Below are 26925 nucleotides of genomic sequence, written 5' to 3' on the forward strand. Positions count from 1 at the left end.
GCCCACCTGTAGAAGCCTCTGCAGCCACCGACCTTTCTTGCCTCTTCTGCCATTCTTCAATCAAACGCCCAGTAACGTAACTGACTGATAAATCATGCTCCTGTATGCCTTCTAGAGACAAAACTAAAGTATCCCAGCTTTCCGGGAGAGAACTCAAAATAATAGCCACCTTCTCCTGCTGGTCTAACGCACAGTCTCTTTCCTGTAGCGCAGTAAACTTTAACTGTAAACTGTGTAGGTGTTCCTGCATTGTAACCCCAGGCTGTAACATTGCCTTGTACAATGCCTTGCGAATGAACAGCTTGGAAACCGCTGTCTCACGCACATGGAGTTCTTTAAGTGCTTGCCACACACCTCTAGCTGTCTTGATTCCCCTCACATACGGCAACTGGGAATCTTCCAGCCCCAAGACAATTGTGGCCCTTGCTCTTTGGTCTTTATCGAGGTCTTCATCATCAGGCTTCGCAGGAAACTTACTCACCACTTGCCAGAGACGATCCCTCTGCAGCACTGCCTGCATGCGTTCCGACCACAGCAAGTAATTGGAGTCATTCAGACGCTCAAAAGCCATCTGAACTGGTTGTGAGGCCATCTTGAGAGCGATGTCCCTGGAACCCGGAACCAGCTACTCACGACCACCGAGAGAGAAAACAGGAACCACAGCACCCAGCACTCACACGCTGCAGCTGTTGTCCTTGTGTCCACTGCGTCACCAGCTCACAACAGTCAGGAACCAGCCAGTGTCCATCTGCTGCACCAACAGGAACAACAACTTCTGGAACTACTGGAACCAACGCCGTTGATGCTGACACCACCGCAACTCAGGCTGGCAGCACAATGCCCATAACCTCATGGAACTTTGGAGTGTCAGGCATAGCCCTATTGGCTTTAGCCCAAATGTAGCAGAGTTTTCCTGCACAGCGAAGAAGCTAGTTGCGGCGGTAATGACTAGTCAGCTAGACTCAGAAGAACTATTTACAGGATTTATTAAAAGAAGGAAAAATAAAACCAGCAGAGTTTCTGCATACAAATAAAAGCAAAATAAATCCTCTCTTTCTCTCTCTCAAAACCATACACAGCACTTCTACTCCTAACAACACCTCAACTCAAACTGAGCTAGCAATCCCTTGATAACAGAGCAGAGTGCTGGTCGTTAACCAATCAGAGTGAGTAGTTTCTAGGTCAAGCAGACCTGGGCTTTCTGCCAAGAGTAAATTGACACTGCCCTGAGTTAATTGTGCGAAGCTAGAATCTGCAAGTTTCCCACGAGAACCAATTAACAGAAACTGAACATATATTGCAGTATCTTAAGTTTTCTTCAGAATGTGCAGTGGGCAGGGATGAAGTTCTGGTGAAGAAGCAGTGTTTGGAGATCATGCGGTGGTGGGGGTGAGAGAGTTTGGTGCAAAAACCAGTCACACACAGATGCACCCGTCTTGCATGCTTGAGTAGAGCAACTCCAGGGCATGAGCTGAGTATCAGCAGGGTAGGGGCCACATGCAGAGCAATTCCCACGCTGAGGACAACAACACACACAGGGGCAGCAGGACTTCTTCAGTAATAGTTTACTGAGCTTTCAAAGCCTACAGTTCTCACTGGGTCCCCAGAGAGGCACAAAACTTAGCACGTGAGAGCAAATCCAGTTTCAGCAGGGAAAAAATACAGCACACAAGATATCTAAGTCAGGCACACAATCCGGCAGAAGGGAGCAAGGGAGGAAAGAGGCTGGAAGGAGACAGAGCAATGGATGTGTGTCTTTCGCTTCCTGTCGTCTGTGAGGGAAGTCAGGAACTCGGCATCTGCAGGGACTTCATGAAGCAAAGCTTTCTGCCGGCTGCTTCCAGGCACATCCCAAAATACACACTGTGATTCGCATTGTATTGACATATCAATTGTTTTTCAAAGGTTATTGGGATATGGTCTAGAAACCAGCATTGGATAAGATATCAATATATCGCCCAGCCCTAATCCTCACCCATCACCAGCAATCCATATTCACCCTCTCCCCTTCTCTATCAAAAGGTAAGGTAAAGGTAAAGGGACCCCTGACCATTAGGTCCAGTCGTGACCAACTCTGGGGTTGCGGCGCTCATCTCGCTTTGCTGGCCGAGGGAGCCGGCGTACAGCTTCCGGGTCATGTGGCCAGCATGACTAAGCCCCTTCTGGCGAACCAGAACAGCACACGGAAACACCGTTTACCTTCCCACCTGAGCGGTACCTATTTATCTACTTGCACTTTGACATGCTTTCGAACTGCTAGGTTAGCAGGAGCAAGGACCGAGTAATCGGAGATCACCCTGTCACGGGGATTCAAACCACGGACCTATGGTTTAACCCACAGCGCCACCCGCGTCCCTGTCAAAAGGTACTTTATATCTAAAATTATTCTCACTATTGTGAGACATTACCTTCATTTAAAGAAATACAGCACACAGGTACACGTACCAGCAGAAGGGAGCAAGGGAGGCAAGAGGCTGGAACGACACAGGGCAATGTGTTTTATCAGGGAATGGTCTGAAGCCGAATATTGGGGAATCCATTCTCAAGGAGATCAGCTTTCCTCAGAAGAAGAGATGGAGGGGGAGAAACGGCCCCCCTCGTTTCCAGTGGTCTCAGAAGCAGGGAGAGACACAGACACAGAGCAGATTAGACAGGAGTTTCCCAGTTCGAGATAATGGCAACACTCAGCTGGGCCCTGAAGCCGGAAGCCGGATCTCCTCTGAGTTCATTGCTGTGAAGAAGAGGGGACTCTGAGAGGAACATGTCCCGCACTCCATACATCTAAATGGGTTCTCCCATCTGAGACTCCCTTGAGTTTCTTAAACACTCCATTATAACTAAAGCACTTTCTGTAATCCTTCCATTTAAACTGCTTCTCCGCTTTGAGTTTGTTGATGGTTTGTCGGGTTTCAACTCTTAAAGTTCTTCCTGTCCATGAGTCTGTTGATCATAGAATCATAGACTCACAGAGCTGGAATAGACCACAAGGGCCATCGAGTCCAAGCAGGAAAATGTAGGACCTCCCCTAGGACTGAACCTTTATTTCCTTTCCTGAAATTTATATGGTTTGTCTCATGGGTGCGTTTGTTGGCGTAAATTAAAGGGTTCCACTCTGACTGAAGCTCCTTCCACACGCCATAGATTTAGATGGTTTCTCCCATGTGTGTCTGCTGATGTTTTCTAAGATTTCCACTTTGACTGAAGCTCTTCCCACACTCCAGCCATTCAAATGGTTGCTCCCCTGTGTGAGTCCGTTGATGTCTTCTAAGGCTTCCATTATGAAGAAAGCTCTTTCCACACTCCATACATTTAAATGGTTTCTCCCCTGTGTGAGTCCGTAGATGAATACTGAGGTGTCCACTCTGACTGAAGCTCTTTCCGCACTCCATACATTTAAATGGTTTCTCCCCTGTGTGAGTCCGTTGATGTGTTCTAAGGGATGCATTGAAATTAAAGCTCTTTCCACACTCCATGCATTCATATGGTTTTTCACCTGTATGAGTCCGCTGGTGTAATTTAAGGCTTCCATTCTGACTGAAGCTCTTTCCGCACTCCATACATTTATATCGTTTCTCCCCTGTGTGAGTCCGTTGATGTGTTCTAAGGGAAGAATTGGAATTAAAGCTCTTTCCACACTCCATGCATTCATATGGTTTTTCATCTGTATGAGTCCGCTGGTGTAATTTAAGGTTTCCATTCTGACTGAAGCTCTTTTCGCACTCTATACATTTATATCGTTTCTCCCCTGTGTGAGTCCGTTGATGTATATTGAGGTGTCCACTCTGACTGAAGATCTTTCCACACTCCAGGCATTCAAATGGTTTCTCCGCTGTGTGAGTCCGTTGATGATTTCTAAAGCTTCCATTATGATGAAAGCTCTTACCGCACTCCATACATTTAAATGGTTTCTCACCTGTGTGAGTCCGTAGATGAATACTGAGGTGTCCACTCTGACTGAAGCTCTTTCCGCACTCCATACATTTAAATGGTTTCTTCCCTGTGTGAGTCCGTTGATGTGTTCTAAGGGATGCATTGAAATTAAAGCTCTTTCCACACTCCATGCATTCATATGGTTTTTCACCTGTATGAGTCTGCTGGTGTAATTTAAGGTGTCCACTCTGCCTGAAGCTCTTTTTGCACTCCATACATTTATATCGTTTCTCCCCTGTGTGAGTCCGTTGATGTATATTGAGGTTTCCACTGTGACTGAAGCTCTTTCCGCACTCCATACATTTAAATGGTTTCTCCCCCTTGTGAGTCCGTTGATGTATTCTAAGGTATCCATTTTCACTAAAGCTCTTTCCGCACTCTATGCATTTAAAAGGTTTTTCACCCATGTGAGTCCGTTGATGTCTTCTAAGGACGCCATTCTTACTGAAGCTCTTTCCGCACTCCATACATTTAAATGGTTTATCCCCTGTGTGAGTCCATTGATGTGCTCTAAGCCTTCCATTATCAGTAAAGCTCTTTCCACACTGCATACATTTATATGGTTTTTCCCCTGTGTGAGTCCGTTGATGTGTTCTAAGCCTTCCATTTTTACTAAAGCTCTTTCCGCACTCCATACATTTATATGGTTTCTCCCCTGTGTGAGTCCATTGATGACATCTAAGGTCTCCATTCTGACTGAAGCTCTTTCCGCACTCCATACATTTATATGGTTTCTCCCCTGTGTGAGTTTGAAGATGAATATTGAAGTGTCCACTCTGACTGAAGCTCTTTCCGCACTCCATACATTTATATGGTTTCTCCCCTGTGTGGGTCCGTTGATGTATTCTAAGGTCTCCATTCTTACTGAAGCTCTTTCCACACTCCATACATTTATATGGTTTCTCCCCTGTGTGAGTTTGTAGATGAATATTGAAGTGTCCACTCTGACTGAAGCTCTTTCCACACTCCATACATTTATATGGTTTCTCCCCTGTGTGAGTCCGTTGATGTATATTGAGGTGTCCATTCTGACTGAAGCTCTTTCCACACTCCATACATTTATATGGTTTCTCCCCTGTGTGAGTCCGTTGATGTATACTGAGGTGTCCATTGTGACTGAAGCTCTTTCCACACTCCATGCATTTAAAAGGTTTTTCACCCGTGTGAGTCCGTTGATGTGTTCTAAGGCTTCCATTGAAACTGAAGCTCTTTCCGCACTCCATACATTTAAATGGTTTTTCCTGTTGGAGGTCGTTGATGTGAGCTATGTATGCTCATTCAGTGAATCATATTCCACATTTGACACATTTTAATTTCTCTTCCTAATTAAACTGAAGGTGCCCGATCCCCTGAAGTTTTGACTGTCTTCTCCTTCACCTTCTTCAGAGTGGGAGGAAAGGAAATCCTGTTTGGGTTTCAAGGAAGAGAACAAAGGAAAAGAGAGCACATCAGATGCCATTAGCACCACCTCATATTTCAACATATCCTACATTTCCCCGCATCCTACCCATGTTCCAAATTTTTAGGAAATGAAAATGCAATGTCATCAAATGATAGTAATGCATCAGCAACCTTTCATAATCCTCAATCATTGTTAATAAAGCAGCATGATCAAGGAATACAGACTTTTCAAACCATTGTTTCCTCACAGGAAAGGCAGCTGCTCTCTTTCCATGAAAAGGCCCTCTCTTTCTCTGGTCCATCGTTCCTTTGGACATTTCCCATCCTCTGCAACATAATCGTCCATCCACCTCTGTCTCTTAAGGAATCACCTGCACAGTCCCATTGGCCTCTGGAGGTCCATATGGACTATTATGTGAGACCTAGGTCTATGCCTTTTCCAGGGACTGTGGTCTGGGTTAGTCAGAGAACTAGTGACAAGTCTTGGTGCTTCGGGTCAGCTGAATGGGTGCTCAGGGAAGCTCCTGTTCTTGGAGATGGACCTCCGTCTAGATGCCTTGCATTGCATGGAAAGAGAAGGAGAAGCAGAAGGAAAGCAGCTGACGCATGGGAATCCCAGGCGGAGAAACCCACCCCCATTGCTCCTTATAATAATGAGGTGCAGCCTGATCTTTTCCTGTCTCCTGAATCAGGATTATCCTAAAATGACACTTACAAATCTGAATACTAAAGGCAAATAGATAACTGTACTTAATGGAAACTTCATCCTTGAATGAAGGATGTATTGATTCATTAACAGCCTGAAGTTATGTTGTTTCTTGAAAAATAAATTTATTCCTGATCTGTCTTAAATATCATAATTATAGGATGGCTTGGGGTGTTAGGGGCGCGGTAGTACCTTTGGTGGGCGACATGTAGTCCACCTTGTGGGGTAATTTTTCCACCATTGGTCCCCACCCTGCACTCAGCTCTCACCTGTGGCTTCCAGAAGCTGTCAGAATGCAACAGAGGCAGCGATCCAAGCAATGGCTTCAACGGGCTGGCTAAACCAGGTGAGGATATCTGCTGGGTCTCAAATTCTTGGTGGGTTGGGGAATTCTGCTGCAGGTGAAGGCAGACCCTGGTGGATGGAGAGGAGGAGAACAACAGTGAATCCCACAGTCAAAAAGGCAGATTCCGCCCATGCTGCAGAGGAAAGTGAAGGGCTGATGTTATTATCAACCGGGGAAGGAAGCCCATCGAGAAGGAAAACTCTGATCCTAAACCTTCACTGCCTTGTGAGTTATCTTCAGGAGAAGAGAAGGCTATGGGGGGAAACCTACACAAATCCAGAATGGACTCTCTAAGACGGTTGGATGGTGTCCTGCACACCTCCTTCCAGCATCTCCGATGGCCCCTTGAAAGCTAATGAAAGTCTTGGGCCTGGAGCTTTTGGAGGGGCAGGACCAGGAAAGCTTCTGCCACCATTATCCTTCCAATTGGGATTCAGGCCTCATCATGGGACGGAAACTGCCCTGGTTGCGCTGCTTGATGATCTCCGATGGGCTAGAGACCAAAGGGAAAAAAGCTCTTTCCTGGTTCTGCTGGATCTCTCAGCGGCTTTGGAGACCTTTGGCCATGGTGTCCTACTGGACCCTCTAGGGGAGCTAGGGGCACAGCTGTGCAGTGGTTCCCCTCCTTCCTCCTGGGCCATGTCCAGAAAGTGGTGTTGGGGGATGAGTGTTCAGACCTCTGGGCTCTCACTTGTGGGGTTCCTGAGGGCTCCATCCTCTCCCCCATGCTTTTTAATATCTATATGAAGACTCTGGGAGAGATCATCAGGGGGTTTGGGTTGGGTGTTCCCCAGTATGTGGATGATACCAAGCTCTGCCTCTCTTTTAAATTGGAACCAGTGAAGGTACTGTATGAGTGTCTGGAGGCAGTTGAAGGATGGATGGTGGCTAACAGATTGAGGTTGAATCTTGACAAGACAGAAATACTGTCCCGGGGGAAAGGGGGCAGGCAGGTGTGGGAGACGCCCTAGACCTGATGTAGGTAACTGTGCCCCAAAAGGACCAGGTGCACAACCTGGGGGTCATTTTGAACTCACAGCTGTCCATGGAGGCGCAGGTCAATTCTGCGTCCAGGGCAGTTGTCTGCCAGGTCCATCTGGTACGCTGGCTGAGACCCTCCATGCCTGGAGACTGTCTCCCCAGAGTGCTGCATATTCTGGTGATCTCCCGCTTGGACTACTGCCATGCGCTACATGGGGCCATCTTTGAAGGTTACTCGTAAACTGCAACTAATCCAGAATGTGGCAGCTAGAGAACAGAATGGGAGCAGCCGCTGAGACAACATAACACCAGTCTGAAAGGATCTTCACTGACTCACAGTACATTTCTGAGCACAATTCACATTGTTGGTGCTGACCTTTAAATTGTTGTGGTTGCATTTTTCAGGCACAGATTCCTGTTATGCCTTCAGTCACAAATTTATTTGCTGAAGGAATTTTTTGCTGTCTCTGAGCTTTATTTCCTACTCTGCTAATTGTATGTTGGACTTGCTCTGGAAATCATTATGGAGGAGCAAGATCATTGACCTAAAGCCCTACAGCCTCACTCTCTATAGACCTGAAGGAGCGTCTCCACCCCCATCGCTCAGTCTGTACACTGAGGTCCTCCTTCAAGGGTCTTCTGCTGGTTCAACACACCCCGTGAGAAGCGAAGTTACAGGGAAGCAGGCAGAGGACAAGGAACTGGGCAACTATCTGCATTTAGGTGACAGCTGAAGGCAGCCCTGTATCAGGAGGTTTTTAATGTCTGATGTTTTACTGTCTTTTATATGTACTGTAAGCTGCCCAGAGTGGCTGGGGAAACCCAGCCAGTTAGACAAGGTAGAAATACTACAATCATTCTTATTATATTGTTATTCTTTTGTAGTTATTTTGGATTTTGTACTGCAATATCAGCTCACAAAATGTCATGGGTGGAGAAAATCACAGGGCTGCCATAAACTGTAATCCCACCCACTACTTCTCATTCACATACAGTCTGTAAATTAGGGGAGGTCACATACCTCACCTGTGCTAATACTGGCAGTTTTGGGCCTGTATAGGCACACCTTGTATGCAGAGCCTCCAGCCACAGGCACTGTCTATCATGAAAATGGGTCCTTTGACTGGGAAGAATCTCAGCTTGCCAGTCACTCTGACATTCCCTACCAAAAATAAGAGGAACAGAAATGCTTTTGAGGCGCAACTTCTGTATCAAGCCTGAGAGCCATTCCATGGACTCTGCACCCCTGTTTCTGATGACAGGTGTACATTATCCTCATCCTCAATGAAGCTGGCAGTGGAAAAGACATTAAAGATGGAAGCCTGAGAGAGAAGAAAAGGTTTCTGGCTGATTCCCGGGTGGGATTGCGGAAACCAAGAGCAGCTTCTGAGAAGGCCTCTCCCCTCCCCTCTTCCTCTCCGCAATTTGAACAGCAGCGACTGGGCAGGGTAGGGGCTTATGGGGTGGGAAGAGGATGCAGCTTGCAGGAAGGAAGCCACACGGGGGGTCTCTATCCAGGCGTCCCTCGAGCCCGTTAACCCTTTCATGACCTTCCTTTCTCCGTGCAGATCCCACAGGGACCCAAATATCCCTGCGTGGGGGAAACGGGGCAAAGGGGCCCTTGTGGGACCCCCTCGGTGGGCGCCCCATGTCCGCCGCTGCCAAGGCGCAGCACGGATGCAGGGATCTAGGCCATGCCGACGGGACGCATGAAAGGCGCTTTGGGGACCTTGCGGGGGTCTCTGGGTCCTTTTCTGTCCTCCCCCCCCCCCCGCGACCCCTTTACCTCTTTCTCCTCGCTCCAGATTCTCCTTTCCTTTCCTGCAACATCCGGGGGGGGGGCGGTGTCGCCTGCTGCCCCTCCTCCCCTTTCCGAAAGCGCGCGCCCCTAGAGCTACGGCGCAGAGCAGCAATCCGGAGTGGAAGCTCCACTTCCGGGAGAAGCAGGCAGGTTGGGAGGGGGGCTCTCCCCCCCCTTCCCGGAACAGAGGTCGGATGGCGAGGAGGAGCAACATATTGGGGAGAGGATTTGGGGTTGTGGGGTGGGGTGAGGGAAGGATGTGCCGGGAGGGGAGGGGAGGAATTGGGGGGAGGGAGAGGAAGGTTTCCCTCCTCCCCTCTTCCATCTGTGGATCAGGAGAGCGGGGGAGGGGCTGATCCCGCAATCCAATTACAAAGTGGGGTTCCCCCCCAATGTTTACATTGCTAAATCCTTCCCTCGCCCACCCCACGCCACTAGCGTGCGTCCGTGTTTTAGGTATTGGCGCTCTTCAAGCCAGGAGGGGGGGGGGACACTTATACGACTCCCCCAAAACCCCAAGTCCCCACCACAGCCTCGGACTAAGGCCAGGACAATGACCATTTGCACAGGCACCTTCCATGCACAGCAGCAAAGAGGCTCAGAAAAGCAGCCTATACAATCGTAGCAAGAAGCGGATGCCATGAATCGGACTGTTTCCTCCGACTATCCAATACGCCTAATGACTCCTCTGGAATTGGGGGATCCAGGGCTCCCCCTGACTCCATAATCCCTTAGGAGGCAGGAGGCGATCAAGGGCAGCACATGTCCCAGACAGAAATCCATCGGGATGGTGGATTGAATCCTGATGCATTCAAAGGAGAAGCGCAGGAAAGCCTTCCAGTTGGGGGGATGTCCGAATACTATTACGGTTCTTTGGGGAAGAGGGTAGTTAAAAGGTGTGGGAAAATAGGGTTACCAACGGGCAGGGAGACGGGCTCATTTTTCTAAATGCCAAAGACTCCTACCTCCCATACCCCTCCCATACCCAAGAATCTCCTGATCATCTCCTGAGGTCTCTGCTGACTCTACAGAGAGGAGGAGCAATGTACTGCTCTCTACTTAATTAGTCAAGTGAGTGAGTCTCTGTGTGTGAGAGAGAGAGTCAGTCAGTGTGTCGGAGAGTGAGTGCAAGAGATAGTATTTAGAGATAAGATTGCTGCTAAGAGCAGCTGCAGGCACTCAGAGTAGCATTGATGTATGCTCAGAATATTTAGCTCTGTATATAGTTTGTATTATAGCTGTAGTTATAGAATAAAAGAAGATACTTTACAGAGCTGCTCTCCGAGTGGTTTATACTCTGCAAGACTCTGCAAAACGCTGCTGCGCAACGACTGCATTATTGAGACAGTGAATCCGGTGCTCTCAGCTCCAAGCTGTGAGTCCACAGCACTGTGACCAGTTCCTATGCGGAACGGAGGTCTCTGGCAGTGCTACCCAGCTCGCCCAGCCCAGTCGGGGCTGTAGTGCATGAGTCCAGTTGGTACACTGGCTCAAGGGCGATGCTGACACTTTGTGACATATTTGTGATGTATCGATGACCCTGTTGAAAAATGTATTGTGGGAAATGGGGAGAGGTGTTAAAAGTTCGTGCTACCATATGCAATTGTTGTAAGAATTTTAAGGTCTAATGTATACAAAATAAATGTTCTAAGAACACACACACACACACACTCACACACACACTCACACAGACACACACAGACACACACACACTCCACATGTCTGAAGCCAATAGAAAAAGTTCTGGAACCATTTTGTCCCTCCCAAATTAACCTCAAATATTTCTCTGCAAGGCCATAGTGGGAAACCTCCCCATTGTCTAAACAGCATCTTAAAAAGTAGAGACATCACCTTGCCAACCAAGGTCCATATAGTAAAAGCCATGGTTTTCCCAGTAGTGATGTATGGAAGTGAAAGCTGGACCATAAAGAAGGTTGATCGCCGAAGAATTGATGCTTTTGAATTATGGTGCTGGAGGAGACTCTTGAGAGTCCCATGGACTGCAAGAAGATCAAACCTCTCCATTCTTAAGGAAATCAGTCCTGAGTGCTCACTGGAAGGACAGATCGTGAAGCTGAGGCTCCAAGACTTTGGCCACCTCATGAGAAGAGAAGACTCCCTGGAAAAGACCCTGATGTTGGGAAAGATGGAGGGCACAAGGAGAAGAAGACAACAGAGGACGAGATGGTTGGATAGTGTTCGTGAAGCTACCAGCATGAGTTTGACCAAACTGCGGGAGACAGTGGAAGACAGAAGTGCCTGGCGTGCTCTGGTCCATGGGGTCACAAAGAGTCGGACACGACTAAACGACTAAACAACAACAAGATATGAATAAGGGACGCGAGTGCTGCTGCAGGTTAAACCACAGAGCCTAGGACTTGTTGATCAGAAGGTCGGCGGTTCGAATCCCAATGGGGTGAGCTCCTGTTGCTCGGTCCCTGCTCCTGCCAACCTAGCAGTTCGAAAGCACGTCAAAGTGCAAGTAGATAAATAGGTACCGCTTCGGCGGGAAGGTAAATGGCATTTCTGTGCGCTGCTCTGGTTTGCCAGAAGAGGCTTAGTCATGCTGGCCTCATGACCCGGAAGCTGTATGCCAGCTCCCTCAGCCAATAAAGCGAGATGAGCAACGCAACCCCAGAGTCGGTCACGACTGGATCTAATGGTCAGGAGTCCCTTTACCTTAAGATATAACTAGAGTGAGCCTGTGACCTGTGACCTGGATTCAGGAATTGAGTAGCTATCATAACAAAAGAGTGGCCAGGATGCCCAGGTAATCCAATCATGTAACCTGGCAGACAGGAGAGAAACACTGCACTCAGATTTCTGCTGTAGTCCACCCCTTCTCTGATGTAGGTATGATGTCTTGGGGGTGGTCTTGGGCTACACCCCTTCTGTGATGTATTTATGATGTTTCGGGGGGGGGGCGGTCTTGGGCTCCAGGACGGGCAATTTCAAAATGTCTATATAAGGGCTTGCACTCCTTTGTAAGGGGTCCTCTTCTCTCCTCCTGTGGGGGGAACACCCTGTTGCAACAGCTTCAATAAAGATCAGGCTCACTAGCTGCTTTGATTCTCAATATTCTCTAGTTGGCCTCTGTTATTTCCTCCCACCGATAAAGAACCTACAAAAGGACTCTATATGGGTTCTTGGAGACCCCATAAGGGATAAAGGAGCAGCTTTCCCACCCCCTCATAACGCAACCAAACAATCTTTGTGTTTGAACCTTGTTGCAACAAATAAATTTCAGGTCTGCTGACCACTGTTTTGTATATTTAACGTGGCTGGAGACTCCTTCTTTTGCTGACCAGAGGGACCCCCGGGGAGTGGCACCCTGACGAGCTGGGCAGCGGAGGAAATCTGCACCCCAGGATTTTTTCCTTCTCCCTGCATTTCCACCTGAGCCTCACCCACTTACCTAAAAGCCAGACACAACACAATGTGACAGGAGTGTGACTCCTGCCCTCAGCAAACAAAATAGCTTCCCCCCACCCCCAGAACAAAGCAACCCTGGGATGCTGAGGTCCCCCAATCCCTGAAATGAAAAGGGGGGAGGCTCAGGAAACCTTCAGGGAGCAGGCAAGGAGGGGGGTGCATAGGCTCCAGAAGCTCCTTCTAGCGGATTCCTCCACTCCACGCCACTCCCCACCACAAGCCGCCTGCCTTCCCATCGCTCCCATGGCTGCTTCACAAGTGTGGGGAAGCTGTGTCCCCTCCGCCTGGAGCTCCAAGTTCCTTTAAGAGCCCAGCGTTGCACAGGGCAGGCTCACTTGCAGCAAAACACAACACAGCTTCCCTGGCAGTCTGGAGCCAGGCTGGGGAGCATCGTGGGGACCCCATATAAGAATATATATAATGATTGGAGAAGAGGAGGTTAAGGGGTGATATGATAGCCATGTTCAAATATATAAAAGGATGTCACATAGAGGAGGGAGAAAGGTTGTTTTCTGCTGCTCCAGAGAAGCGGACACGGAGCAATGGATCCAAACTACAAGAAAGAAGATTCCACCTAAACATTAGGAAGAACTTCCTGACAGTAAGAGCTGTTCGACAGTGGAATTTGCTGCCAAGGAGTGTGGTGGAGTCTCCTTCTTTGGAGGTCTTTAAGCAGAGGCTTGACCACCATATGTCAGGAGTGCTCTGATGGTGTTTCCTGCTTGGCAGGGGGTTGGACTCGATGGCCCTTGTGGTCTCTTCCAACTCTATGATTCTATGATTCTATGATTTATTATTTATACCCCGCCCATCTGGCTGGGCTTCCCCAGCCACTCTGGGCGGCTCCCAGCCCAATACTAAACACACAATACAGTGGTACCTCGGGTTACATACGCTTCAGGTTACATACGCTTCAGGTTACATACGCTTCAGGTTACAGACTCCGTTAACCCAGAAAAAGTGCTTCAGGTTAAGAACTTTGCTTCAGGATGAGAACAGAAATTGTGCTCTGGCAGCGTGGCGGCAGCAGGAGGCCCCATTAGCTAAAGTGGTGCTTCAGGTTAAGAACAGTTTCAGGTTAAGTACAGACCTCCGGAACAAATTAAGTACTTAACCCGAGGTACATTCCAAGTACGTTTCCGAGCACAATTCAAAGTGTTGGTGCTGACCTTTAAAGCCCTAAACGGCTTCGGTCTTGTATACCTGAAGGAGCGTCTCCACCCCCATCATTCACCCGGACACTGAGATCCAGTGCCAAGGGCCTTCTGGGGGTTCCCTCATTGCGAGAAGTGAGGCTACAGGGAACCAGACAGAGGGCCTTCTCGGTAGTGGTGCCCGCCCTGTGGAACATCCTCCCATCAGATGTCAAAGAGATAAACAACTACCTGACATTCAGAAGACATCTTAAGGCATCCCTGTTCAGGGAAGTTTTTAATATGTAATGCTGTACTGTTTTTAACACTTTATTGGGAGCCGCCCAGAGTGGCTGGGGAGACGCAGCCAGATGTGCGGGGTATAAATAATATATTATTATTATTATTATTATTATTATTATTATTATTATTATTATAACACTGTACGGCATTAAACATTAAAACACTTTGCTAAACTTCTCCAGAAATGTGCCCCTAGAAGAAATGTGCTTCCCCAGTCAGAGGCAGCTGTCCTTCTCTGGTGCTCAAGTGCTGCCAGTGGGCTTCCCAGAAGAGGCCCCTGCTTGGCCCCTGAGAAGACAGGGGCCCCTTGGGCCTGATCCTACAGAACTTGCCTGATGTTCTGAGGCAAGTGAATCCTCCTTTGTCCTTCAGGGAGAACAGGGTTTCCCAAATTTGGGTCACCAGCTGTTTTTGGACTACAGATCCCACCATCCCAAGCTAGCAAGACTAGGGATGATGGGAATTGTTGGCAGGCCCTGCAGGTGGCTCTGGCAAGTGAGCCCAGCTGCATGTGACCAGGGTGGGGGGAATTCCTTCCTGGATTCCAGAAGTGGCCATCACCTTTGAGTATAGGGTCAGTGCCCCTATTCCTCCAGCAGGAGCGATTGTAGGGCTTCCTCGCCCGCTTCCATTCAGCTCCGCCATTCCCAAAGGGCACTTCTTCTTCAGCCATTGTGGGAGCAGACAGGCTGGAAGTTGAAGCGCCTTCCCTTGGAGTAGGCTTTGCTTTTCTTTCTGCCGGACTGACCCCAAGCAATCAACGCCCTCTCTGTCGAAGGGCTTTCGCCATAGGGCCATGATTCATTTGGAAGGGCCGTCAAAGATGGATACGTGCGGTGAACCCAGCCGTAACACTCCCTTGGAGAGGAAAACATCAGAGCAAAAAAGGCCAAACACACAAAAAACGCCAGCCCAGTCTAGATAATTCAATGATAGGACACTCCATTACGCCTTTGGCAGATCCAGAATTTCACCACTCTTTACCCCAGTTGGAATCTGGTCAGCCAATGCCAAGTGACGCTCCTCCCAAGGGAAATGTGACACACAGAAAGCCAGAGGTAGATTTAATTGTCTTTGACCCCCCTGATGGTCCCAGCAATTCAGATAACACCGTCGATGCCGGGAAATTGGGAAAATGCTGCAACTCAACCCCGAGAACAACAACACCGTGCATATCCTAAGAACGGTAGCATCACTACCGAACCAGTGGGAGAGCTGATAACAATTTCCCCACCACCCCTCCATAACTTTTCCGCAGGGTTCCCTCCACAGCACAGAAGGATGGGGGGAGGGAGGAACACATATTATTAAACGAACACTCCTGTGAATGGAGAGAAGCAGAAAGTGGAGTCCCCTATAGATCAGTATTGGGAGCTGTGGCTTTTCAACTTGTTCGTAAATGATCTAGAGTTAGGTGGGAGCAGGGAGGGGGCAAAGTTTGCTGGTGGCAGTAGATCGTCCAGGGTTGTTCAAACAAAGAGAGATGCAAGGAGCTTCAAAAAGAGCTCTCCAAACGCGGTGATTGGGCTGAAAATACAGTTCATTGTCAACAAGATTAAAGTGATGCACGTTGGGGGGGGGGGGAGGGAAACACCCTCTTAATATCATCATGGGGTCTGAACCGGGTTTCTCTGTGTGCTCTAGGAGACCAGGGGAGAGGGGAGCTGGTCGCAGCAGGAGGGGGGGGGTCTCCCTGGATGCTTCAGGGGCCGGCCTCCTCTGAGTCTCCTGCCCCCCTCCTCTCCTCCCTCTGAGCCTGAACTGCTCTCTGCCCCAGCCTCTTCCTGCTCAGCAAACCCTGTTTCCTTCTCAGCTTGCAACACCTCCCCTCCTGTTCTGCTCCCTTTTCTCCCTCTTTCTGCTCATTGCCATCCCACCACCAGCCCCCAGGCTCTGAGCCTTCTTCCCTTGGGGGTCCCCCGGCTGGTGCCTCCCCCCCCCCCGAACCCAGCCAGTCCATGACAGTAAAAGCAGAAATAACAGTAAAATCAGTTACAGATGGGTAGCCGTGTTGGTCTGCCATAGTCAAAACAAAAAAAATTCCTTCCAGTAGGTGCTACTGGAAGGAATTTTTTTAGTAAAATCAGTATGATGGTAATATGCACTGTGGTCCTCTGGTAGGGAAACTCACTAGCAGCATGACTGAATAAAAGCCTCTGGGACTATGAAAAAGAACTATCTTCTCCAAACCCCAGAACAAGCAGGAGCTCTGGGGTTGCTCCATGGGGTTCATGAGTGAATATGGTACCCATCAGGAGACTTCCCTCGTACCTACAGCCCCTTCTTCCCCATCTTGCAATAAGGCTTGGGGGGGAAATCCTTGTTAAATTACAGTATTTTAAGTTTTCTTCAGAACACGCAGGGGCAGGGATGAAGTTCTGTTGAAGAAGAAGTGTTTGGAGATATTGCAGTGGTGGGGATGAGAGAGTTTGGTGCAAAAACCGTATTGAATGCTTGAGTACACCAACTCCAGGGCATGAGCCAAGTAGCAGCAGGGTACTTGTTGGTTTGCAAGCCCCCTCCACAGAGGCTGGCCCCTCTCACTGTCCTCAGAGCTTGCTTACCGGTAACCTCCTCTGGCTGATATCCAGACAGACCAGGGAGATTTTGATAGGCGACATTTTCCCAAACGTGGGTAAAATGCACCCCCCTCCTCCTGCTTCTTCCCTAGCAGGGAAAAGGAGACAAGTCAGAAACGTCTTTTACATTCTTTTATTTCTGACTACAGCACTAGAGAAAAACACGTCCTTTCAGTTCAGTTCTTCCAGCAAGTCTGACAAACTTCCTGCACATGCGCACACGGAAGGTTTCAAATTACGGAAGGTTTCAAATTACGGAAGGTTTCAAATTACATTCTTCACAGAGACTTTTCCAGCCTGTGAACTTCCTGGGAAATTCTTCTTTACCACAGATAGGCGCATGTTGTGATGTCTGCAGCTGCGATGTTTCCATATACTGACAAGGGCCATGTGTAGAGTAAGTCCCACACTGACGTCAAAAACACACAGAGGCAGCAGGACTTCTTCAGTAATACTTTACTGAGCATTCAAAGCATACAGTTCTCACTGGGTCCCCAGTGAGGCACAAAACTTAGCAAAACTTTTTTTTTTTAATTTTAATGAGGGAAGATGGCGAACGGCACTTAATCAGCGTGAGTGTGAGCTCCCTGATTTATCTTTTAAAATTGTTTTAATGAGTATAGAAACCTATTAACTTTTAACTTTGGTTTTTAGTTTTTAGTTTTAGTTTTAAATTAGTAAGTAGGAGGACGCCTTTTTCTATTGGGGAGACAACCATTGACCTTGAAACTGGGGCGGTTGCATGAAGAGAGATATGACTAAGCAACTATACAGCCCTGCTTGTGGGAGAGGAACTGGGAAACGTACCAGAGATTCCAGAGATTTAGACGACACAGAGGAACTGAGATGTCTGCCTCTTGCTAAACAAACAAAAATTAGTGAATCTGAAAGTACAAAGGATATTTTTAATATTCCGGTTTCAAACTCTTTCACACTGCTAACAGAGACGAATGACGAGGAAACCAGTGTGAAAGAACCTTTGGATAACCTTCCTACTAAACCTTCAAGCAATAATAATACTGGCATCCACTCGAATGTTTGCACTAGAGCCCGTGAAAGCTGCATTGATGAGATACTATTTGAACACTTGACTACTTTAGACCTGGTTGCTAGAACAGTGGACTATATCTTTAAATACATAAAAGACATCCGAGGATCCTTGGAGAAGATTATCTCGCTTGTATCCCTAACAGGTAAAGACAGTTCCCCTGATGTACCACCTGAGATGAAGCCCTTACAAATGCCCAGGGCACCCGTTTTACCTCATACCTCCTGTATAATTCCTCAAGCTGCTGGCAATCAGAAAAGTGAGCAAGGTGAGCAAAATAGGAAGGAACAACACTCTGCACCTCCTCACAAACTGCTGCTGCAAGCTACCAAAATCTGCCTAACGGTTTGCCCCTTTAGAGGCAAGGTGATAAACTGGCATTATAAAAGTGACATGAGGAGATACCTAGCGGAGCTTCTGAGGGTAACCCCTAGCTCTGTTGACTTGAAGCATACTGATCATATTAGCAGCAGACCTCAGAGGCAGAGAGTGCTGCTCTCCTTTAAAACCAAAAAGCTCCCTGCACTTACTATGTCCTCAAGAAGCCTTCTAATTAACTATGGAATCCTTGCTACAAGAGTCTTTACCAATACCAAGATCTGCCCCCTCTTACCAAACTGCTTGTTCAAAAAGAAAGCAGATAAGTCTGAGGGTCCGCCAATTGCCATGACCCCAACTCCCCTGGCCGCAGATCTAATCAGCTGGATTGATGCCCCCCTGCCTCCACTGACAAAGGGTATACATCTGGAGAATTCTACGGAGCGTGAGTTACTTCTATCCTTCTCCCAATTGCCAAAATTGCCAGCTGTGTGTGTGAGTCTGTGTCTCTGTGTGTGGGAGAGTGAGTGTGGGGACCCCACCCCCATGCAACAAGAGGCTCCCAGCTCTGGGTATGTCTATGTATTTTATTGTCTCTATCTCTTTTTGTGTGCTTTGCGTTGAGCATTGTGTTTCCAGCTCAGCCAAGGGAGCTGGGGCTGGAGGGCCAGCTGTGTGTGAGAGAGAGACTGAGTGTGGGAACCCCACCCCATGCAACAAGAGGCTCCCAGCTCTGGGTATGTCTATGTATTTTATTGGCTCTATCTTGGCCAAGGGGGGCTGATGCTGTGAGGAAACAGGAGATTTCTCACTTTGTGTTTTGCTTGAAGGTTCCTGCAACATCTTGGAAGGGCAACAAGTCCCCCTTGGGTAACAACTTAAGCAGGAGCTCATAATGGGGGGGGGGGTTCCCCACACTCACAGGAGGAATGGACTCCGTTACAAGGCATGGTGAATAATTTTGGCAAATTCGAGCGCAAATACGGTGGAGTGATGAACCCCAAACGACTGAGAACTCCCTGTGAACAGCCCCCCCCCCCCGGGCTCGTAGGATCTGGACCTAACCAACCAGGTCTTTAGAAGTGTGACAAAACACCCTGGATGTTCGGAGCAGTTAGCATATGCAGACTCCTGGGTAGCGGTCCTGAGAGAGAGCCCTACATGGCTACAGAAATTGAAAGGAGACTATTGTACCTCTCTGATGGTGCAGTGGGCACTGAAGGAGACAAAAGTAATCAAACCCCAAAAGAAAGAACACTTTTCCAGAGGAGGGGTGAAAAAGAAATAATCAATGTGGTCCCCAAAGATTCCCACTATTACGGAATGGGGGGTCATATAAACAGAATTTTACTCCCAAGTAAACCACGTAGGACCCGAGGCGATGACCTAAAGGGAACCCCGCTATACAAGGGCTCCCCTCGTCCTGTCACAATGTTGCACCAAGCACCACACAAAACCCCAACACCCCAAGAATAAAGTGCCATTTCTGACTGTGTATCCCGGTGCTATATACAGGCAGGCAGTATGAATGAACGATGTATTTTTGAATGAACAATTTATTTACATGAGGATGCGTCCTGACCAATCAGAACGCGACAAATCTAGTCCGTCAGCCAATCCCAGCAATGGTATGGCTCTGCAGGAGCTGCTCAGCGCAGCTATATTGCCCGATTCAATGAGCGCTGACAAGGTGATGACAGCTCCTGCTGAGAGAACAATGGGCTATATTCATCGAAACCTCGTTACCTTGTAATCCACTCATAAAACTGGATCTGATGTAGTGAGGCCAATTCAAGTTTTTTCCGAACCCACTGTCTGTATGGTGAATAGCCAAAAACGCTTAGAAATTCATAGGAAATCACTGGTTTCAACGATTCTCTTCATTCCATCGCCAATTTGCTTCATTGGCCAAGGGCTTGGAAACCACTCAGTCCCCACCATAATCCCTTAAGCGGGAGGCCACGTACTCACAGGAAGGTACTCATTTGTGTCAATCGCTGGGCAAAAGCTCCACTCCGGACTTGCCCAGGTGCCAGACTATGCAAACCAAAGTTCTATTGTTCTTTTGCAGTAGGTGCTTAGAATGTACTTCCCAATACATATCCTGTATTTGCCTGTTACCCTGAGACATTCCTCCTATGTGAATCATGTGTAACCCTCCCCTTTTCTGATGTAGTGATGATGTAGCAATAATGTAGTGATGATGCTCCACGAACTGCATGCTGGGATAAGATAGAAACTTTTAAAAGTCTTTGTCACCCCATCCTCGGGGTTCAATTCCTCTTTCAACCTGTTGCATAATAAACTTTTGGGCTACAGCTATTTGCTCTGGTTGGTGGCTGGACTCCTTCCTTTATTCCGCAGGGACCCACGGGCTCTGCCCAACGAGCTGGGTGGCTGAGGAGCCTCGCACCTGGGTCCCCCCTCCCCCGTAACACCAAATTAGCCCTTTATTGGTCAGACCTAGGAGTTTTCATAGCCTTTGGGGGCATACAAGACCCGGACTCTGAGCCTTTTTCCCTTGGGGGTCCCCCAGCTGGTGCCTCCCCCCCTTTCACCCGGCCAGCCCATGACAGCAACAGCAGCAACAGTAAATTCAGTACGATAATAATATTCACACTGGTCCTCTGGCAGGAAGATTGATAACTTCTGGGACTATGGAAAAGTACTATCTTCCCCAAATCCCAGAATAAGCAGTAGATCTGGGGTTGCCCCATGGGGTTCATGAGTGAAGATGGGACCCATCAGGAGACTTTCCTGGTACCTGCAGCCCCTCCTTCCCTCTCTTGCGATAAGGCTTGGGGGGAAATCTCCCATTAAATTACAGTATTTTAAGTTTTCTTCTGAATGTGTAGGAGACAGGGAGAGGTTCTAGTGAAGAAGCAGTGTTTGGAGATCACACGTGGTGGGGTTGAGAAAGTTTGGTACAAAAACCAGTCACACACATATGCACCAATTTTTCATGCTTGAGTACAGCAGTTAACAAATACAGCACACAGGATATCTATGTCAGGCACACAAACCAGCAGAAGGGAGCAAGGGAGGAAAGAGGCTGGAAGGACACAGGGCAATGGAGGTGTGTCTTTCGCTTCCTGTCATCTGGGAGGGAAGTCAGCAACTCAGCATATTCAGGGGCTTCACGAAGCAAAGCTTTCTGCCGGCTGCTTCCAGGCAAATGAGCATCCTGGAAACACACACTGTGATTCTTGGTGTATTGACATATCAATTGTTTTTGAAAGGTTATCATGATGTGGTCTAGAAACCAGTTTGGACAATATATCGCCCAGCCCTAATCCCCACTCACCACCAACAATCCATACAAACCCTCTCCCCTTCTTTATCAAAAGGTACTTTACATCTTAGATCATAATCACATTGTTTGACATTGCCTTCAATATTTTATTATGATAGAGTTTTACACATAAAAAACCAGAACTTCACATACACAACATGTGTTAAAGACAGATTTCCTCCTGAGTTCATTTCTGTGAAGAAAAGGGTGGACTCTGAGAGGAAGACCTCCAACACTCCATACATCTAAATGGGTTCTTACATCTGAGAGTCTCTGGATTTTCCTTAAACACTCCATTGTAAATAAAGCACTTTTTGCAACCTTTTCATTTAAACTGCTTCTCCTCTTTGAGTCTGTTGATGGTTTGTAGGGTTTCAACTCCAAAGGTTCTTCCTGTCCGTGAATCTGTTGATTTAGAATTTCCACCAAGACAGAACCTCTATCTACTTTCCTGATATTTATAAGGTTTGTGTTTTGTGTGAGTTTGTTACCATAAATCAAGGTGTCCAATCTGCCTGAAGCTCTTTCTGCACACCATACATTTAAACAGTTTCTCCCCTGTGTGTCTGCTGATGTTTTCTAAGTTTTCCATTATCACTAAAGCTCTTTCCGCACTCCAGGCACTTAAATGGTTTCTCCCCTGTGTGAGTCTGTAGATGTATATTGAGGTGTGCACTTTGACTGAAGCACTTTCCGCACTCCATGCATTTAAATGGTTTCTCCCCCGTGTGAGTCCGTTGATGTTTTCTAAGGGTTCCATTCTGACTGAAGCACTTTCCGCACTCCATGCATTTAAATAGTTTCTCCCCTGTGTGAGTCCATTGATGAATTCTAAGGGTTGCATTGAAACTAAAGCTCTTTCCGCACACCATGCATTTAAATGGTTTCTCCCCTGTGTGAATCCGTTGATGTTTTTTAAGGGTTCCATTATTACTAAAGCTATTTCCGCACTCCATACATTTAAATGGTTTCTCTCCTGTGTGAATCCGCTGGTGTATTTTAAGGACTCCATTCTGACTGAAGCAGTTTCCGCAGGATATTCAAGGCAAATAGATAAACTGTGCTTCGTGGAATGTGTAGTACCTTGAAATTGTAGTATTGATTCACTGATGGCCTGAAGCTGTGTTATTTCTGGGGAGATGAATTCCTGTTCTGTCTTAAAGATCCGAATCATACAATATCATGGGGTGTTAGGGGAGTGTTAGTACTTTTGGTGGAGGTAATGTAGTCCGCCTTCTGGAGTAATTTATCCACCATTGGTCCCCACCCTGCACTCAGCTCTCACCTGTGTATTCCAGAAGCTGTCAGGATGGAATAGGGACCACGATCCCAGGAACGGCTTCAACGGGCCGGCAAAACCAGGTGAGGATAGATGATGGGTCTCAAATCCTTGGTGTATTAGGGAATTCTGCTGCAGGTGAAGAAAGGCCCTGGTGGATGGGAAGGATGAGAACAACAGTGAATCCCACAGTCAAGGAGGCAGATTATGTCCATTCTGCAGAGGAAAGTGAAGGGCAGATGGGGCTAGTCAACCTGGGAAGGGAGCCCATCAAGAAGGAAAACTCTGGTCGTAATACTTTGGTTCACTCCTTCGCTTCCTCGTGAGTTATCTTCAGGAGAAGAAAAGGCTATGGAGGAAAACCCAGACAAATCCAGAGTGGACTCTCTAAGATGGTTGGATGCTGCCCTGCACACCTCCTTCCAGCCACTCCTGCAGCCAAGCTGGTGCCTGACGTACTACTCTGCTTTCCTTGGGACCATATAAGCCAGGCTGAGAAGGGGGTCTTGTTGTCTAGGCAGCCCTGAACCCCCAAACACACTGCCTAGGCAGTGCTGCTAACACAGCAGTTTCAGGGGGGCGATGAACTCAGATCTGTGTATCAGAATCTCTCCAATGTGGAATATGTAAAACAGAACTGCTGCTTATATCATACATCAATTAAAAAGTATTCAGAATATTTGTCTTTTGAAGAAAAGACCACCAAGTATCCGATGGCCCCTTCAAAGCTAATAAAAGTCTTGTGCCTGGAGCTTTTGGGGTTGCAGGACCAGGAAAGCTTCTGCCACCATTATCCTTCCAATTGGGATTCAGGCCTCACCATGGAACTGAAATTGCCCTAGCTGTGCTGTTTCCTGGTTCTGCTGGATCTCTCAGCAGCTTTGGAGACCTTTGACCATGGTATCCTTCTGGACTCTCTAAGGGAGCTGGGGGCCCTGCTATGCAGTGGTTCCCCTCCTACCTCCTAGGCCATGTCCAGAAATTGATGTTGGGGGATGAGTGTTCTGACCCCTGGGTGCTCCCTTGTGGGAGCAACAGGGTTGCCGTAAACGATAATCCCACCCACAAACTCTCATTCACACGAAGTCTGTAAATTTTTTGGGGTGTGTGTGTGTCACACACCTCGCCTGTGCTAATATTGGCAGTCTTTGGCCTGTATAGGCACACCTGTATGTAGAGCCTCCAGCCACAGGCACTGTCTATCATGAAAATGGGTCCTTTGACTGGGAAGATTCATGCAATGGCTATCATTGGATGCTGATGGGTTGTATCTCAGATTGTCAGTCACTCTGACACTGCCTACAAAGAATAAGAGGAACAGAAATGCTTTTGACTTCCATATCAAGCCTGAGAGCCATTCCATGGACTCTGCACCCCTGTTTCTGATGACAGGTGTACATTATCCTCATCCTCAATGAACCAGGCAGTGGAAAAGACACTTTAAGATGGAAGCCTGAGAGAGAGGAAAAGGTTTCTGGGGACTTCCGGGTTAGCGCGATCGGATAATGGCGGATTCCCTCCGAGCTCCGGAGGGAATCGGCTCTACTGAAGACGGGTCCCGCCGCAGCGGCGACGCGGGGACCCTCAGAAACCATAGGCGCTGAAGCCTGTGGTCTTGGTGACTCGGTGGGCACCATTTGCGCCCCCCGACCCACAAAGAAGCCTTTTTAAAGGCTTCGGAGAGGGTGCGGGGAGTGGCGTGGTGCTGTGAGTAGACCGCTACTTCAGTGGAGTGAAGCCGCGAGCCATGGCCGGAGATCGCTGACTTTTTTCCTTGAACATTTGGGCTGAAAAAGAAATAACCCGTGAGTAGTACGGAATTTGGACTTAAAAATTTTCTTTGCATTGAATTCGGAACGTTCGGGGGAGTGCTAAAAGGAAGTCCGCACCCCCTTTCTGCAGACATTTAAAGCAAGAATCAGATAACTAAGGTGGAGAGACCATTTCTCTCTTTGTGAGACAAAAGTTATTAATTTCACGATTGGCATTAGAAGTTTTGTGCTGGAGGATAAGAACTGAATTCTAGAAGTGGATGTGAAACCCCCCCTGGATCCGGGAGCGATCCACGAGTGAGCCTGTTGAGGAGACACAAGGAGTATGACAGCTGTCAAAGGAGCTGTCAAACGAGCTGTCAAATCTAGAAAAATTTTTATTTAATATCTTTGTGGACTAGACATGTTACATTTGATTTTAAGTTGTTGGAAACAATGAAGAAATAAGTAATAAGGTAATTAACTGTTGGAGAAGGGTTACTAAGTAATCAGAACCTCTCTAGGGGGGACTTACAATGGCTGCAGATGGAAAATTACAGGCCGAGTTGGAAAAAATGTTTCTTCTCATGGGAAAGCTACAAGACCAGAGCACAGCTATGGCTACAAAGCTTGCGACCTTGAATTCTAAAGTAAATAATCCTGTTGACTGTGTTAAGGACTTGACAAAAAATAACTCTGCAGCTGAATCAGAAGTGATATTTTCAGAACTAGAGGAGAGAGATGGAGGAGCGGAAATATTGCTGGTGGAAAGGGCCAACCAGAAGCCTACAATTGTGGAATATAAAGAAAACAAGAAAATTGTGGATGAATCATGGATTACAAATTTGTTCAAGATGAAAGAGGAAGCCTTTGGGACATTTGGAACATTTGGATTTAAAAGAAGCAAGAAATATGATTGGGGCTCCGTTTTGGAATATGGAGGACTGGCTGGAAGAAACATGGATTTTGCTGGGATAGAGCTCCTTCGAGACCCGATGACCAACATAAAGGACTACCAACAAAACCGGCGGAGAGGGACTGACAGAGATTTGAAGGCCTCGGATGTGAGAAATCCAGGCTAAGAACTGATATCGTGGAATCTTCTTTTTTGGGGGATCGAAACCGGGAAAGAGGGGGGTGAGAGCGTTTGAATCCAAAAGGACTATAATTTTATGATTTTTATGTTTAGGAAGTATGTTTAGTAACTAATATATAAAATTGGGAAATCTGTGGAAGGGAACCTGGGTCGACCTTAGAAAAGGATGTAATGATTATAATTGAGGTATAAGTTAAATTTGGTTAACTAAGAAGAACTAAGTTAAAAGAAAAAATGATCGTAATAATACTGTAAAAATGAGAGTAAGAACTTGCTGAGTTAATTATTGGAATTAGGATGTATGAAGGGGAGGTGCGGGGAAGTCAGAGAATGTGGTTATGAAAGTAAGGATTGGAAATTATACATGTTTGTCTCTGTCTTTGTGTGTTTGTGATGTCAATATAAAATGTAAAACCCAATAAAAATTTTATAAAAAAAAGAAAAGGTTTCTGGCTGATTCCTGGGTAGGACTGCGGAAACAAAGAGCCGCTTCCTTGAAGGCCTCTCTCCTCCTCTCTTCCTCTTGGAATTTCCTTACCTCTCCAAGGAGACCAATGGTTGGACTTGGCAAAACCGCTGTATCTACCATTAATTTGATTTTGATTTTGAATTGATATTAGAATGAATTGATTTTAGAATGCATTTTAATTAACTGATTGTGATTATATGTAAACTGTGTTACTTTTATTGTTGTTAGCTACTCTGAGCCCAGCTTCGGCTGGGGAGGGCGGGATATAAATTATTATTATTATTATTATTATGGACAGGTCAGGGGCTTATGGGGTGGGAATTGGGTGGAGCTTGCAGGAAGGAAGGTGTGTCTTGCTAACGGAGAAATCTGAGGGCCCCCCTGGACAAAAAACAAGGACACCAGCCAGGAATACCAGAGCAAAACAGCAGCCAGTAGGCTTGGTCTTTATTGAAGACTGTCATGACAGGACTCCCACCTGCCACCAGGTGAAACAAGATGGAAGCCCTGAACAAAAGAGAACCCAATCTTTTATTAGCTGCTAATGCCAATGTTACACCCCCCCAAACTACATCATGCTTACATCATGAAAGGGGAGGTCTGGTGGCAGTAATCTGAGCATCCTGGACCCTGCCCCATAGTTCTCCTTGCCCTCCACCAAACACCCATCAAGTGTAACAAAAGAGATATTTACATTTCCCTGCTAGAAGCAGAAGTGCGAGAATGGGGGGGGATGGGGGGAGTGCAAAAAAACATTACCACCATGCGGCCTGACTTATAGCCCCCCCAACAAGAAAGGAAATGGCAGAAATGTGGCCTGTTGTTTAAAGCGGCGTCAGCAGAATTAAAAGCTGCCGTGTGGCCTACGTCTGGGGTCACACACCACCATTCATGGCCAGTGGAGCCCACGGCCATGCTCCCCCACGCCTGCAAAAAGGAAACAGCTGAAATGTGGCCTACAGCTGGAGGGTGGCGAATGGCGGCCTCGAGGGATCCATCCCCCCCCCCCCCCGCTACAAAAACAAGAAGGCCACCCTCCGCGGTCTAGCTGGGTGCCTGC

At 47.5% G+C, this 26925-nt stretch overlaps 1 protein-coding gene across 6 annotated transcripts in view; it reads right to left on the minus strand.

Moving 5' to 3' along the window:
- The window catches only part of LOC114605986 (uncharacterized), a 71786-nt gene that overhangs the window by 31945 nt on the left and 12916 nt on the right, over nt 1-26925 (minus strand). For 3 of the 6 annotated variants that reach the window (XR_013394475.1, XR_013394474.1, XM_077935461.1), the window contains exon 2: nt 22556-22700. The exons of 2 other annotated variants lie outside the window; for them this stretch is intronic. Coding sequence is in view for 1 of the 4 variants with exons in the window: in XM_077935464.1 (XP_077791590.1) it covers nt 4082-5107 (1026 nt within the window). In the remaining 3 variants the exon portion in view is untranslated. Of the gene's footprint in view, nt 1-4081; nt 5108-22555; nt 22701-26925 lie in introns of all 6 variants that reach the window. One more of the 6 variants, XM_077935464.1, reaches the window with a different exon arrangement.

This window comes from Podarcis muralis, chromosome 10, assembly GCF_964188315.1.
Source record: "Podarcis muralis chromosome 10, rPodMur119.hap1.1, whole genome shotgun sequence".
Classification (NCBI taxonomy): domain Eukaryota; kingdom Metazoa; phylum Chordata; class Lepidosauria; order Squamata; family Lacertidae; genus Podarcis; species Podarcis muralis.